Source organism: Amblyomma maculatum, chromosome 3 (genome assembly GCF_055883805.1).
Source record: "Amblyomma maculatum isolate TAMU_Amacu chromosome 3, ASM5588380v1, whole genome shotgun sequence".
NCBI classification, from domain to species: domain Eukaryota; kingdom Metazoa; phylum Arthropoda; class Arachnida; order Ixodida; family Ixodidae; genus Amblyomma; species Amblyomma maculatum.
Window position 1 is genome coordinate 204692616 of NC_139346.1, and position 16097 is coordinate 204708712.

General features: G+C 45.7%; 1 protein-coding gene and 1 pseudogene across 1 annotated transcript; both read right to left on the reverse strand.

Moving 5' to 3' along the window:
- On the reverse strand, positions 1-3254 carry LOC146197493 (uncharacterized). Its single transcript, XM_084599337.1, has 3 exons — positions 2837-3254; positions 1938-2064; positions 1-405 (listed from the first exon to the last, which is right to left on the reverse strand). Exons 1-3 carry the CDS (start codon positions 3097-3099, stop codon positions 139-141), a joined length of 657 nt encoding a protein of 218 aa, XP_084455463.1. The 5' UTR covers positions 3100-3254; the 3' UTR covers positions 1-138.
- Positions 3255-5917: 2663 nt separating this feature from the next.
- LOC146197494 (uncharacterized) overlaps positions 5918-16097 on the reverse strand; it is a 44331-nt pseudogene continuing 34151 nt past the window's right edge.

The following is a 16097-nucleotide window of genomic DNA, read 5'->3' on the forward strand; positions in this document are numbered from 1 at the left end:
TTCATTTACCACATGAAGGCGATGATTCCAGAAAAATTTATTCAGCATTCTGTTTGGAAGCAAAATATGCTTTCATCATTTCCATCATATTGTTCTGCATTTTGTTTGAGTCTTTCTGCAGCTCGATGGGCTGTTTTTTCAGCTCGTGGCTGTCAGAGGCTGCCTTGGCCGCACGTTCCTCTGCTGGTGCAGTGTCAGCAGGCTGTTTAGCACTGAGGCAGCAGGTCTTTTCCTGCTCGCTTTTGTGATGTTGCTGCTGCTGCTCGTGTATGATGGTCCAGCCACTGCTGCAGGGGCTGCAGGGGTTTCAATACCTGAGCCACTGCTCGTAGCCTGTACGTCAGTATCACTCCGGTAGCAAGATACCACCTCAGCATCTTCAGGTGCTTGGTCAATTATTGCGACCTGTGTGTGGCAAAAAGACAAAGCTTGTAATATCAAAGCAAGCTGTACTTCATGCCATCTGCGACACCAACCTTTGGGAATATATATGTCAAACAAAATACTTGACATCAAAGTACAGCAAAATTCGACACGTGAAAGCTAGCAGGCAAGCAGCATCCCTCATTTCATTTCCTTTATTCATATAGTCAACCCTGAGCATAGGCTGTTTAAATGGCACAACATTCAAACCTGGAACAAAAGGCAACAACATAAGAAAATAAGCATTGAAAACAACGCTGAAGTCTATTCACTATTTATGCAAAACAAAACTCTGCCATATAAATAAAACAAAATAAAACACTATGTAGCTTATCTAAACATGTACTAGGTGATTGCGATTTGACGGCGGAGTTTGGTAGCATGTTCCATTCATTATTGGTTCTCGATGAAAAAGATGTTTTCAAGAAATCATTCTTGACAGTTGGCATTGGCCTGTACAAGATGTGACTATGGCGTGATAGGTCGCCTATTTTATTTTGAAAGTCACTTGATTGGTTTTCACTTTGCGGGTAAAAATCTAGAAAAACTTTTCCTGTCACATATGCTTCTGAAATTAAGCATTTGCAAATTATGTGTACACAAGGAAAATGGTGGATCAGAATGACTACCTATTAAATATAAACTTTGCTGAAAGTCACTAAATTCATTCTAGCATAGAAAAATTGCAGGCAGTGAGCGAGCCCGAGATAACTTTTTCATATTTCTAGACCAGGCTCTTTTCTTCAAGAGTGGCACTGTACATATTGCATCTTTGGCTTCGCAGTGCTCAGGAGGTCTTGGTACATACTTTATTTAGGTGTGCATTTAGAGTAGCAAGTTGTTGGGCCTTCACCTTTCACATCATCCTTTCATAAACTATGGTTCTTTATTTAAAAGAAATATATAGCAGTCATGCTTAAGTATGAATTTAACCAGTTTCAGCTTGCCCTGCCACCTTGCAGGTCATCATTGGATACATACAACAAATTCCAAAAGAAAAAAACATGTTCACAGGCACAGTATACTGTTTCAATCATTTTCAGCATGGTACTGTGACATCACATGAAAAATGTTTACAGTCTACGAGTCCAAGGCAAATGTTGGGGATTTTCTTTTTTTTTATCTTTGGTTGTTGGTATTTGACAAGAATTAGTCTTATGGTGATATCGGGATAAATAATTTTAAATGAAAAGCGGAAGGTTGTTTTTCCTTCCACTTTTTATTTAATATTCGTTGTCCCGATAATCACCATAAGACACTCTTGCCAAATGCCAACAACCAAACATAAACAAAAAAAAAAAAATCCCCAACGTATGCTTTGGACGCGTAGACTGTCAGCTCCTTTAAACTCTGTAATAACGAGCCCCTCATTTTGCTTTAAATAATCTGCATAACACATGAAAAATGGTATGGCATGCTGAGAAGAATACGTGCTTATTATGCACGAAAATCTAGTTTACAGCATTAGCTGCACAATGAATAGTGCTAGAATTCTAATGAAAACATCCGATTACCTCCAAACTTTCTTCAATGAGGTCCTTGTCATTGATTGGCAGTGAGCCAAGAAATGAATGCAGGGTCCAGTAAAAGGGCCATTCGATGCCCTTGGCACCTGTTGTGGTGCCGCAACGTCTCAGCTTTCTGCACAGAAAAGTTTCTTGAATGAAATTTTGCAGCATGCAATTATGTACATCTGCAGTGTTGATACTTTTATGAGAAGCAAAATCGTGAAAACAAAGAGCCACGGACAGAAAAGGTTCAGGAAATGCAAAACAATAGTGTGGCGATGCAGGAACAATTAGCACAATGTCATTAACACATTAAGCACTCTGAAATAGATCAGGACCTCTGTTTTTTTTTTTATATGAATTTTCTTACCTGCCAAAGACTACGTAAATATTTACAAGAGGGAAATGGCAGAATCCGTAAAATTACACCTGTACTGTACGTGAAATGGACAATAGTTTTATCGCGCACTGATGGAGTAACCTGAAAATGTACCGCCCACGCAATTTGAAAAACAACTCCATATATGCGAAAACTACGGCGACAAGCGCGGCGCCGTGTTCTCGTCGTCTGGATCTGTGGCTGCGAGGGCACCGCGCTCGTAGCTTGCCGCTCGCGTACTAATATCGAGCTAACCGAAGCGGCTGCCGATAAAGCAATGAAGCATACACATGCCTATAAATGATCGCGCAGGGATAATGACGCTGTATATTCATGAAAACCTAGTCTAGAAAAAGCTGCGTGTCTTCCGCTGTTTTCAACGCGTCAGCGCGGTGCAGAGACAGCAGGCAAGGCCTAACACTAGTGACAACAGTGCGACGGTCCTCGCTCGCGCCTGTGCCTACACATTACACAAAGTGCGACAGAATTCATCGTTTCTTCACTAGGAAGGGAGCATGCTACTCACCGGTACTGCTTGTTCAAATTTTCCAGTTTTTGTCGAACTTGCTTTGGCGTATACGGGCCTTCACCCGCCGGCAAGCCCAAGTTCAGCTCTTCCGCCATAACGCGGTATATACGTGCGTTACGCGTGTTTGAGCGCAGTCCGCTCAAATTGTCCTCCCAAATTCGTATTAACGCCTCTGTGGCAGCCACAGACCAGTTAATACGCTTTTGGGAGCACGTTTCGGAGCTAGCTGAGCTACTTGCGTAGGACATGGGGGCCGCCATTTTGTCAGTTAGTGGTCCTGACTGAGGTGGCCAACCTCAGTTTGCGGTAACCATGGTTAGCAAAATAACTACGGTTAGGTTTATCGTGTGAATGTCCGTAACTGCGGTTAGCCTTAACCGCGGTCAAGCTTAACCATGGTTAGACTGCACGTGTGACAAGGGTATTACTCACATGTTTTGAAGCACCAGTCAATGAAAAGAAAAATGTGGGATGAGTCGTCGCACGGATAGATAGATAGATAGATAGATAGATAGATAGATAGATAGATAGATAGATAGATAGATAGATAGATAGATAGATAGATAGATAGATAGATAGATAGATAGATAGATAGATAGATAGATAGATAGATAGATAGATAGATAGATAGATAGATAGATAGATAGATAGATAGATAGATAGATAGATAGATAGATAGATAGATAGATAGATAGATAGATAGATAGATAGATAGATAGATAGATAGATAGATAGATAGATAGATAGATAGATAGATAGATAGATAGATAGATAGATAGATAGATAGATAGATAGATAGATAGATAGATAGATAGATAGATAGATAGATAGATAGATAGATAGATAGATAGATAGATAGATAGATAGATAGATAGATAGATAGATAGATAGATAGATAGATAGATAGATAGATAGATAGATAGATAGATAGATAGATAGATAGATAGATAGATAGATAGATAGATAGATAGATAGATAGATAGATAGATAGATAGATAGATAGATAGATAGATAGATAGATAGATAGATAGATAGATAGATAGATAGATAGATAGATAGATAGATAGATAGATAGATAGATAGATAGATAGATAGATAGATAGATAGATAGATAGATAGCCCTAAGCTTACTGACTCTGGTTTTCATATGACGTAAAGATACGTTTTGTAGTTCGGTCTTTTCCTCCGATTTTGGAGGGACGCTCTCGAGATGGTTGCAGTTGTGGGACAGTGGTTAGGACTCTCGACTACAGTGCCCAAGGATGCGGGATTGAATCCCGGCGACAGCGGCTGCTTTCCGATGGAGGCAAAAAGCAAGACTGCCGTGTGTTGGGCGATGTCAGTGCACGTTAATGAGCCCCAGTCGGTCAAAATTTCCGTAGACATCCCTTAAGACGTTTGTCATAGCCTGATTCGATTTGGGACACGATAGTTGGCATTTTCTGCCAAAGCAGACGACGGCGGAAGCTTGCATGTTCTTGTTATAATAATGTATACTTCCTGTCAGAGCGGAAGCCGAGACCTATCAGCAAGTAATCTGGGACTGAAAAATCGAATGTTCTCTATGATGACACCTGGTCGCTTTCCAAGGACTCTTGGAAGCCGTAGCTTCGTCACTCAATGATAGTGACCATTGACAGAGGACCAAAAGGATCCGAAACGAAAGCTTAACAAAAATTCTAGGGGGCACTCTGGACATCTAAAGTGTTGTTGTTGCGACTGAAGGAAGAAGGAAAAGAAAGTGCACGGGCCTGCTACTGGCTCTGTAGGTGAGTCACCTCCGATGCTTCGTGCGGACAGAAGAGAAAAAAGAGAAGAAAGAAAAGGAGAGGGAAATAAAGACGCGTGTCGCAACAGCCGTCGTCCACCACCGAAAGGGTAGCGGGTGAAATCTAGTGGCAGACTAGCCCCCACAGCAAGCGGCAGTGACATACCAGTCCCAGCCCCGTAGGGCCAGGAGCAGCCACCCCTCCACCACCTCACCCGACCACTAAAGCGCTGTTGTTGTGGCTGTAGGAAGAAGGAAAAGAAAATGCACAGGAACGCTACTGGCTCTGTAGCTGAGCCACCTCCGCTGCCTCGTGCGGACAGAAAAGAAAAAAAAACTGATTTATTTATAGGAAGGGAAAGGCACGGTAACTGATCTCACTTGATTTCTGCGGACACCGCAACCGCGCCGTAAGGGAAGGGAGGAAGATGGGAGGGAAAGTGGAAAGAGAGAAAGAGGAGCCGTAGTGGAGGGCTACGGAGTAATTTCGACCACCTGGGGATCTTTAACGTGCGCTGACATCGCACAGCATACGACGCCTCTTCGTTTCGCCTAGACAAGAAAGAAAAACGAAGAGGGAGAGAAAGACGCGCGCCGCAACAGTCTTCGTCCACCACCGAAGCGGTGGTGGGTGCAATTACGGCCTACAACAGACAAAATTCGGTGGCAGGCTAGACCCCGCCGCAAGCGGCGGTGACCTACCTGTCCCAGTGCGATGAGGTGAAAACTTTTATTGCGCGGTGGTCCGTAGCCCTCCACTACGGCCCCTCTTTCTCTCTTTTTTCATTTCCACCTTCATCCCTTAATGCAGCGCCTTTTCATTCCTGTAAACCAATTTGAATTGTCACTGATTGCTGCTTTACTGCGTCTTCTGTATAGCGTTTGGTGGGGCGTTCGAGGAAGCGCCAAATGAAAGAAGCAGCACGGAAGCCTGGATCGAGTAAGCTTCGTATATGCCTGAATCACCCATGACTAAACACGATCTCATGGCCGGATATGACGTCATGATGGCACCACATTCGGTCATGACATCGTGTCTGGTCATGGACGATTTAGGCATATACGAAGCTGACTCGATCCAGGGACGGCGCCACATCCGGTCATGACGTCACGTCACGGCAAATGACGTCGCCATGTGATGACGTCATAGTCACACCTCCCATTATTATCATCCCTGTCACTAACAACCACTATCATTATCGGTCACTATCTACCACTAACGAAAGTCTTTCCCTGACAGCTTTAAAAGTAAACAGCGGCGGCGGTCTCCATGGTAACCGCGTTGGCCCGAGGCTAGACAAGATAGTTTCTCACGCGCCCGGTGTGGCTGTCAGGATGACTGACAGCTAAAGTGTGACGAAAGTGTGTGACAGAATCGTGGTTGAAAGTATGAGCCGTTAAAGACGTTCGCCTTATTATGGCCACCTGAGTTATTGGCTTACTTCACCGCAGCTGCGTAACAAGCGAACAGGCAACACAACTTTGGTCCCGCGGCTGTCAATGCTCAGCCGGGCTGCTTGTGCTCTGAGCGTAGATTTGTGGTTCGTTGAAGCAACGCGCAGGTACAATTGTAATGGGACCTCTTTTCACTTCCTCCCTTTCTCTTACATGGATCACAACCGCAACATACCTTTCGGTGTGGCGAAAACGTCTTCAGTTCGCTTTGCTTCATATTTGCAACGCAAATAAATGCGCTGTGTTCCTCTTTTTGATAGGCTCGCGACCAGAATATAATGCCCCTTCGAAATTACTCTGTAGCCCTCCACTACGGCTCACCTTTCTCTCTTTCTACTTTAACTCCCACCTTCATCCCTTGCCTTACGGCGCTGATCAGGCGTCCACAGAGCAAGTGTGACAGATACTGCGCCTTTCCCTTCCTGTGAACCAATTATTATTATTATTATATTATGTATAAACAATGTTGTCACTGCGCTTGCCCCTGTAGTATATTGTGAAACTAAGCAAAATATACTGAAGCCAGCGCTGAACGACGTCACGTGTTTCAAAAGTGGCCGTGTCGATATCGGTGTTGTACTTGGGTCTTCACGGCTTCTCACGAAGGCAACGTCTGCAGCTTCGGTGTTTCCTACGGCACGCAAACGCCGGTCGTCACTGAAATGAATGACTGCCGTTATCGAGCTGTCGGAGCAAGAAACACGAGCGGCGGCTAATCTCTTGCAACCTCGTAGGCACACTGTTCGGAGATAAGGGAGTCGACAGCGTTCCCCACGCTGCAAGGTGTCTGTTATCAGCAGAGCGCGCGCGTCCCCGTAATTCAACGCATCACTCTTCCTCCTCTCCCTCCCCCCTGGTGGCCTAGTTCGGTAACGTCGCCACCCCAGACGGCGGCGGCACCACTTCTGTCGAGGCAACTGTGTTTTCGAGGTAAACGACCTATGCGGAGCCTTCGCCCGCTCCAGTCTCGTCCGAACGGAAGCGGAATGTGCTTGCTTCTCAACGGACAGTCGTCTGCTTGTGCATCCGGTGAACGCAGGATGGCTCATTGATCAAAAGCAACGTAGCACCTTTCTTCTCGACTCTATCGCCTGTTAGCGGTCAACGTTTCATTGCGACGCTGTGTTGACTCGAGCACTCGCGCTCGCTTATCGCCTCGCTGACGTGTAACTCTCTCAGGAAGCATCCATTTGTTTTGCGGGCTGGCTAGGCGGATGCATGCTTAGTGTAAACAGGGGCCGAAGACCAACTCAAGGACGGGTGGCAAAGGGGGTTTCGATGTAAGCTGCCTAGCGAATGACTTCTCGAAACAGGGTACGAGAGCACGGGTATTTCACTGTTAGCATTGCTACAGTGAGGAAGGTGTAAATGCTTTAACTCCGTCTCCAGGTGCATGAGCTATTGGATTCGATCGAAGCTGTTTTGATGCGTTTGACACGTTTGGATGCCGAAATTAACGACACGTCGCGCAATAATCTTATCTTTCAGTCTGGGGAACAGCATGCTTCTGTAATGTAGTCAAACAGGTAAATTTGGAGTTAGAGTTTATTTCTTTTTTTCTGCAAGAAAGGGGAGGCCAAGGCAAAAGGCGACAAACCTGACTGGGCCTTGGCTCCATGTATCTTGAATACGTACCTTGGAGCTTTTCTCTAGTCAACAGGAATGAATGATCCCGTATTTTTCTTCCAGTGGCAAGCACCAAGCACTTCATAGCGCACTTTCATCTCATTTGAATATAGTGCATAATTGAGCAAAACAAGGTGCTGGGCCAGTTGGTGACTCATTTTTTAAAGTAAACTTAGCGCTTAAGCAAAAAGGACGTGTGGTCTTTTTAGAGCGCAGCTCTTTGGCGCTCGTTCCTGGGTTTCGCGTCGGCGTCGGCCTCGTAACCAGCGCCTCCCCACTTTCATCCCCCCAGTTCGAGCCGGCGCTTGGCAACCGAAGCCTCGCAGGAAGCGCGGAGCAGCCGGAGAACACAAGGAAAGGAAGGGGGTTTGAAGGAGGGGGGGAGGGGTCGCCGGAGGAAGCGCTATCAGCGACTGTCTGATGCCGCTGCCGCCGCTAGCTAGTCAAGACAACGTGACCGCGTAGATAATAATAATAATTGGTTCACAGGAAGGGAAAGGCGCAGTATCTGTCACACGAGTTTGTGGACACCTGAACCGCGCCGTAAGGGAAGGGAGGAAGGTGGGAGTTAAAGTGTAAAGAGAGAAAGAGGAGCCGTAGTGGAGGGCTACGGAGAAATTTCGACCACTTGGGGATCTTTAACGTGCGCTGACATCGCACAGCACACGGACGCCTCTTCGTTTCGCCTCCATCGAAACGCAGCCGCTGAGGTCGGGCTCGAACCCGGGTATTCCGGACAGTAGTCGGGCGTCTTACCACTGTACCACCCCGGCGGGGCATGACCGCGTAGAAAAACTGATTTATTTTTTATAGGAAGGGAAAGGCGCGGTAACTGTCTCACTTGTTTTCTGTGGACACCGCAACCAAGCCGTAAGGGAAGGGAGGAAGGCGAGAGTGAAAGTGGAAAGAGAGAAAGAGAAGTCGTAGTGGAGGGCTACGGAGTAATTTCGACCACCTGGGGATCTTTAACGTGCGCTGACATCGCACAGCACACGGACGCCTCTTCGTATCCCGTTCCTCTCGCTCGTAACGCGTCCCACGGCTGTGACAACCTCGCGAGGCACTTGTATAGATCTCGTCTTTGAGAATCAAGCATTGGTGTAACAAGTCGAACATATATCAGTCTATTTTTCCGACCACAAAGCTTCCTTCATGACTGTCAAGAACTGTTAGTGGAGTCTTTGTTAAAGGAATACGTGTGAAAAATAAAAAAAAAAATTCTGTGATAGTGCATACATGTGTTGCTCGATTTCTTTGCCTCAATCTATAGAAAAGGTGAAACAGCTTATTTGCTGCGCTCAAATTTCGCATTAGGAAGTAACGTAATCGTCGATAATTTTTTTTCTTAAAGTGCTACTCATTGTTTTAAATTATTAGAGATTATGTTAAATTTGAAAGACGGGCTAATAAAAGGTAACAAATTTTCGGAGCAGATCAGGTATATAACCACAATGAACAGCGATTAGTCTCCGCCCCCCCCCCCCCCCCCACCTTTCTTTCGCTGTGCCCTGCAATAACCTCCTCCAAGCGCAAAATAAATAAAAGGTCAGGTATATATCCATAAGAGGGAGTTATTTGCTGCGTTCAGGTTCGTGTGCATGGTATCGCAAAAACAGGCAGAGGCCAAGGCGCGCTATGTGCTCACAGTTTTCGGCAATCAAAGTCTCGGCACAGGTCCGAACGGGCCTTCATGCGGCAGTCGAGTACCATGTCCTGTGGTGGGAACGCCTGCTCGATCAGGTTCTTGAGGTGGTCAGCATTGAACTGCATCGTCGCGTCCTGCGATGAGCAAGAGCGAGAGGTGCGCACCTTGTGGATCCAGCCAAGTTTTTATACACCATGAAAAACATGTGGCAACGAATTGCATGTGTAAGGTATAGTAGGCCCTCGGGCCATTGCCCGGTGTCTCTGCTTGGAGATGCGTCTTCTTCAGAGTCTACGCGCACTACAAGCCTTCTTGACGAAACATCGGAACCTTTCAGGGGCCGTTTTGTCCAGGCCAACGTCAAGTATAGACATTCATAAATACAACTAACTTTGCTATTAGATGAAGACAGACAGTATTGAGACTCGTGCATAACCTCAAAAGAAAGAGCTTATTTCAGATCACATTAAGTCTTATTTACGTATAAAACTAAGGTGCTCAGCTTATACAGAAAGGGGCCCCGAAGTTGGTGACAATACTGGGACCTCCTAAGTAAATATATAAAATGAAACATGTGGCAACTTACACGACGTATCAAATGAATATGTGCAAACTGAGTACATTGAAGGCACATAGTACGACACAAAAGATAAAATTAAAAGCTGTTATGCATAACTAGCCACAAGGGTACCATAATAACAAAACTTGAAACATGTTTCTCACAAATAGGAAGCTGTACGTAATAAGCAAGAAAATTAAAAGTAAATGAGTCACACTGAGGTAGCTCAGCTAAATATTATTCTATTAAAGCGTGCTTTGAAGTTTCAGAGGTATTTAGCGGTTTCTAAGTTCGGTCGGTAAAGTGTTCCACACAGCAACTGGTGAGAAATAAACAGACTGTTTCCCGTAACTAGTTCTTAATTTATGCAAGACGACATTGTTATTGTGTACAGGCAGGGTTATGCGGGCGTTTTGAGATAGCATTGTGGGATGAGAAGAAAAATGGCATTTTTGACAAGTTTGTACAGGAAATACCAAGATAATGACCACCAAGCTGTGATACTGAGAGGATTTAATGTTCAAAAATAAGAAATGCAGCCCTGGTGCAGACTAAAAACTCTAGGTAAATATTCGAATGGCTTAATTTTGTATCCTCTGCTACAGGGTTTCACGTAATTAATATCTCATAATTAATTACATTTTGTGTACTTTTGTAACCAGTTGATGACATTTTTAAGCAGTAACATTTCGGGTAATTCAGTTATTTTATTTGTGTAATCTATTTTCGGTAATCAATTGCTTCTTTAGATAAAGGCTGCTGGGGCGACACGTCCGTGTCGATGTGATTGCATCAGACTGTTCGGCCGCACAAAGGTGCGCATGGCTGCTTGGCACGTTGCACTCTCCGCGGTTTTCACTCTTCTTTGAGGAACGCGAAATTCCTCTGGCATCGGTAGTAATTACTCAATTTTAAGCTAAATGAGTGTCTAGCGAAGCAATTAGTCAGGAGCTTCGCCAGTTTTTCGACGAAGAATTGAAGCGGCCTTGCTGTGGTTCCGCACCCGAAGCTGCACCTCAAGTACCAAAGAAAACACCTACAGATAATTTTCTCAGCTTTTCAGCGGCCTTACGTGCGCCACATTTCAACAGATAGATAGATGGAATTATTTAAAGGAAATTCAGAGAGGTTGGCCGGAATGATTAAAATCTGGCCGGCTACTCTGCACTGGGGAAGGGAAAGGGGAGAAGAAAGAGGATCATGATGGGTGACAATGTGGGAGAAGGATAATGAAAATATATTCAGGCACTGAAACTTGCTTTACAAGCGCGAATCAAGTTCAGTGGCGCACAAAGAACCGCAAAGAGCCTACACTGCCTGGACACCCTTCCCTTTGTCCTGCCAAGCGCCCAGAAGCAGTTATTTAAAAATATAGCAGCAGTTATTAGTTGAAATCAAAAGTAACATTTCAACAGGGTAACAACCATAGAGTTTCTTACTCTTACCTAGAGGGAAAGCTGTGCTGCCGTCTATGGGAGTTTACATGGAGTTTCCAGACGGCCAGTTCAGCCACCATGGGCGCTCAAAGCATCATGGGCCGGAGAGCTACCGAGTGCAGAACTACAACTTTTGGCCAAAACTAATGCAAAGATAAACGTTGTTCTACCATAAATAATGTCCTAAGATTGAATATTGTGACTGTAAATTGCAAAAAGGGAGAGAAACAGCATGTCAGTGTGATATTTATCCAATATAAGCGATGGCTCTTTCTCCTATTGGCTTAGTTTTGAGCAGCACAAATACCAATATTTCGCACTTAATAGGCAAAATTTGAAATAAAAAAAAAACGTTACAAAAATATTTATGGTTGTGCAATCACTGAAGGAAGTTTTTAGAGGCATTTCGGGAAACAAAAACCATTTATTGGCGACGTCTGCTTTTGAGCCTTCGCTACTATGGCTTTCGCGGTCTATGTACGCACCTTCAGATGATGATGATGACAAAAAGAAACGTCGCAGTAACGCCACTCCACGTGCCCGAGAAAAACCGACTGTCCCGCAACAAGTAGCACACCGACCCATAATTCTTAGCGCGCCCATGGTGGCTGAAGTGCAGCGCCCTCAGCTTTCCCTCTAGTTAGTGTGAGGAACTCTATGGTAACAACGAAGCGCGGCGCTTCATAGGACATTGAAAGTGCGGTCGAAACGTTGGGTAACTACGTGCGGGTGCGCAAGGTATTAGTGCGGTATATTATACTGCCCTACCCTCTAAAGCTTCCCTGTAGCGGCTGACGTACTGAAAGAAAACGTTGCGAAATCAGTAAAAGCTTTGAAAATCAAGCCCTGTTGAAGAGTAACAAATTGTAAAAATTTTCAAGCAATCCGCATTATAGTTTATGGCACTTTGAACGAGATTGTGTTGTACGAGGAAAGATTGAAGAAGTGTAACATATTATTATAACTGATTACTCTTCTTTAATTATTCAGTTCTTTTTCTTGAGCTGTCATTGACGCTGTAATCAGTTGCATATCGGATGGTGCAAATTTCATTTTAATTGGTTACTTACTTTCTGTAATGTGTACAAGACTACTATAGGAGATGATACGGCGCGTGAGTAGTATACATATGGTTTTCCAATATACTATAGTGTAACTGATATGTGAATGTGTAAAGCACAATATAAGGATTACAGTGTATGCTTAGAGATGTAATCATGGCCTTTAATAAATATCCTCAGATGATGGATAATTTTACTTCAATATCGGTCTTCGCCACGCCGGGGTGGCGCAGTGGTTACGGCGCTCGACGACAGTTCCCAAGGACGCGGGATCGAACCCCAGCCTCGGCGGCCCCTTTTCGATGGAGGCGAAAAGCAAGGCGCCCGTGTGCTGTGCGATGTCAGTGCACGTTAAAGAACCCCAGGTGGTCGAAATTTCCGGAGTCCTCCACTATGGCGTCTCTCATAGCCTGAGTCGCTTTGGGACGTTAAACCTAACAAACCAGACCATCAATATTGGCCTTCAGTTTACGGAACCTTAGATGCCTGTCCAAATGCACTCCCAGAAACGTGATGAGGAGCGAGGATGACTCTTTTGTGAGTGAGTGAGTGAGTGAGTGAGTGAGTGAGTGAGTGAGTGAGTGAGTGAGTGAGTGAGTGAGTGAGTGAGTGAGTGAGTGAGTGCAATTTTCAGTAAAAGTGCTTAGTCCACGATATAGCTAGATAGTTCAATCAGGCCTCTTCTAGCACTTACCGGTAGCTCCGCTTCTATGAAGGGCTGCTGCGAGGCATGCTCACGCGAGGAGGTGGTTTCTCTCTTTTAAACGCCACTGCATTGGACACGTCCGTACACCGAAGCAAAGTAGCGCAGGCACAGAGGTACGTGGAGGGGCTGCTTCGCGTGACCTGGCACTATGCTTCGTCCCTCAGCCTGGTCCGATGCAATGGCGGCCATGCGGTCGCTTGCTGAAGATTTTCATTTAGAGTCTGCTGCACTACCCTCGGTATAATTTGAAGCCTTTTCGCTAACCTCCTGCTTCTAGGCGGGTTCTGGTTGGGTGCAACTGCTGTGTACTTTCGGGTTCAAGGATAGTAAACAAAATGTAGCGCACCAAGACAAGGACAGAGAAAGAAGACACACACAGCGCTTGTCTTTCTCTGTCCTTGTCTTGGTGCGCTACATTTTGTTTCCTTCGATCATGTACCAACAAGCCCAAGTATCTACCCTTCAAGGATAGTGATAAGCTGCTGTTCCTAGCCTGAGAGTATGTTTCTAATGCCGCTTCACCCAATTCTTACTATCCTACTTATTTCAACCTCGGGATCCGGACTTAGCTATACTTAGCTTGAATAGACGCATTTCCGGCTTCCTTCCGGTGCCAGGCTACCAGGAAGCAGCTGATCTTTTCCAAAACGGTTTTTAAAAAAGTTTAGTCTGTCTTTACATTACTTGTAGTTCTTAGTTTCATGTCCTGCTTTTCTTGTTCTCGTTGTGTCTCCGGCAGGAATTACTTTAAAAATCAAGAGATAATAATGAACGAGGCTTCATAATAATGTTCTGCAGTTCTCACACGGTACTTAACACAGCTGCTTAGCGACAAACCTGTGATTACTGGAACGATGTCGACTACAGCTGCTTGCGTTGCATTGAACATTTGAGCACCTCTTGTCAACATGATGGGAATATCAATGGAGAGAGTGGATCTCCCTTCTGGACATCGTCCTGGAAAGGTATTCCATCTTTTGAGGGCGGTGGACTGTGGCCGCCAAAGACATTATTTAGAACCCACCCCTCTTCAAGCCTGCTTACGCAGCTTTCTCGTTTTATCTTGTTCAATGCGCCAAGGGGCCCGATGCAACTCTGCAATAACACAAGTGAACTAAAAAAAAAAAAAAAAGATTTACAATTAAATAGCGCTTACTTCATGTTCCCTCGTGTGAGACAGTTGACGTTGTCAGAGTAGGAAAAGTAGACATGGTGACGTATTCCGGACTTTCGCGTCGATCCATTACCACCATTGTGCATCATCCCCAGTAGCCTCTTTTCAATCCGCCGCTCTTCAGTGTCCTCTGGGGACAAGAGAACTCGACCAACATGACCGGGCACGAAAAACATACTCATTTTGTGTACACGACCATATGATTTGCTGAAAGCTGCCCAAAGTGACTTCATTAGCAGGATTTGCTTTCTCTCTTCCATTGCCCAGCGCAAGTGTCTCTCGGAAGACCCGTCCCAACTTTTCTTTCTGTTCGAGAAAGATTTTGCCCACGTGCTGCACAATACGCGGTTTATCCGGTCACGTGATGTTCGGACAAAAAAATGGAAGGCCAACGCAGACTGGGCCACAGTAAAAATAGCCACGCTTGCATCACGTATCGCCGGCCAGTAATCGCGGAAACTAGAGAAAATTGGCCCCGCATTTGTTCGCAGAAATGGAAAATTGCGGCAGGAGAAAGGGGGCTGTAACAGCATAGAGAGAGACAGGCTGAGAGAGGGTAAAAAGGAAAAAGAAACTTTCCAAAACAATGCCGCCTCGCACCTTAGCGCGGAGCATATTTGACGAGATAAGGCGACAGTCCTTGGCTCAGCGCAGCGCTTGGAACGGCACCAGGGCGAACACGTGACCCAACGAAAACTAAATGCCCAGCGCCGGCCGTGTGTCAGAGAGAACGAAACGACGGCAGCTGTGCCCAGCACCTTTCCGCCTCAAGGTGGGATTCGTTACGTTATCGCGCAGTGTTATCGTCGTCGTGACCTCGCCTGGTTGCGGTGCGTTGCCATGCTTCCCAGTTTGCGACGGGGATCACGTGATCCAGTCCAATTTAGTTTACCCAGGACGAGTGGAGAGTGCGCGCTTCCTGTTGATGCAGTGACCTCGGTCCGGCCAACCAACCGCGGCCGAGCGTGGGAGGAGGCCGAAAAACATTTAAATCTGTCGGTCTTTATTGGCTTCGTTCTTCGCCGCCTTGTTTGTTCCTTTCTCTCGAAAGTGTTTGCGTCATGATTAAGGGCGAGGGTGCGCACAAGCAGGGCAAGTGACATTTTTTCTTCTCTGAATGAGCCATTCCTGCCCGTATCCAATGTCACGAAGAAGAGATATAGGTTGCCTTTCGACAGGAAAGCAGATATTGACCTCAGTAGAGTTTTTACACATAGCAAACAGCGGAAGCTGTTTCTGCTTGCTGCTGCAATTGCTCAACTGAAGTAGTGTCACAATGCATGCACTCTCGCGCTCGATATGACTTATAACAACCTAGCGTCTGGCCACGGCACTTTTGGTAAGCACGGCGGTGTTGACCAGTGTTGACAAACGACGCGCTTAAAAACGAAGTGAAAAGGATTCCGCTGCTCCGGCGGTTAGCTGCATCGCCTGCGTCGTCTGCTCCACTCAGTCGGAAAGCGTAAAGCCTTGAACGCAATGAGCGTTTCTTGCACCCTGAAATAGCGCCGCGTGTCAAATGCATGCTGCCGTGTCGCCAAAGTTGCTCCATCACAGACGCAATGCCTATTGCTTCACGCGCCTTACGTTATCACACAGACATCGTCAGGCAGACGCCGGAGATACTGCCAAGAGCAGACGATGCAGGGGAGAACATTGAAATTGGGCACAGCAAAATTCTTCCCTTTCGCTGTCAAGCGCACCGCTTGTGAGCTCTACCGTCCTTCTGGGATGCCCTGCGGCCAGGCTTTCGGCTGTTGTAAATCATACTGAGCGCTAAAGACATGATAGTTGTTTCTGAGTGCCCCAAATGCCCATGTGAAAGCGT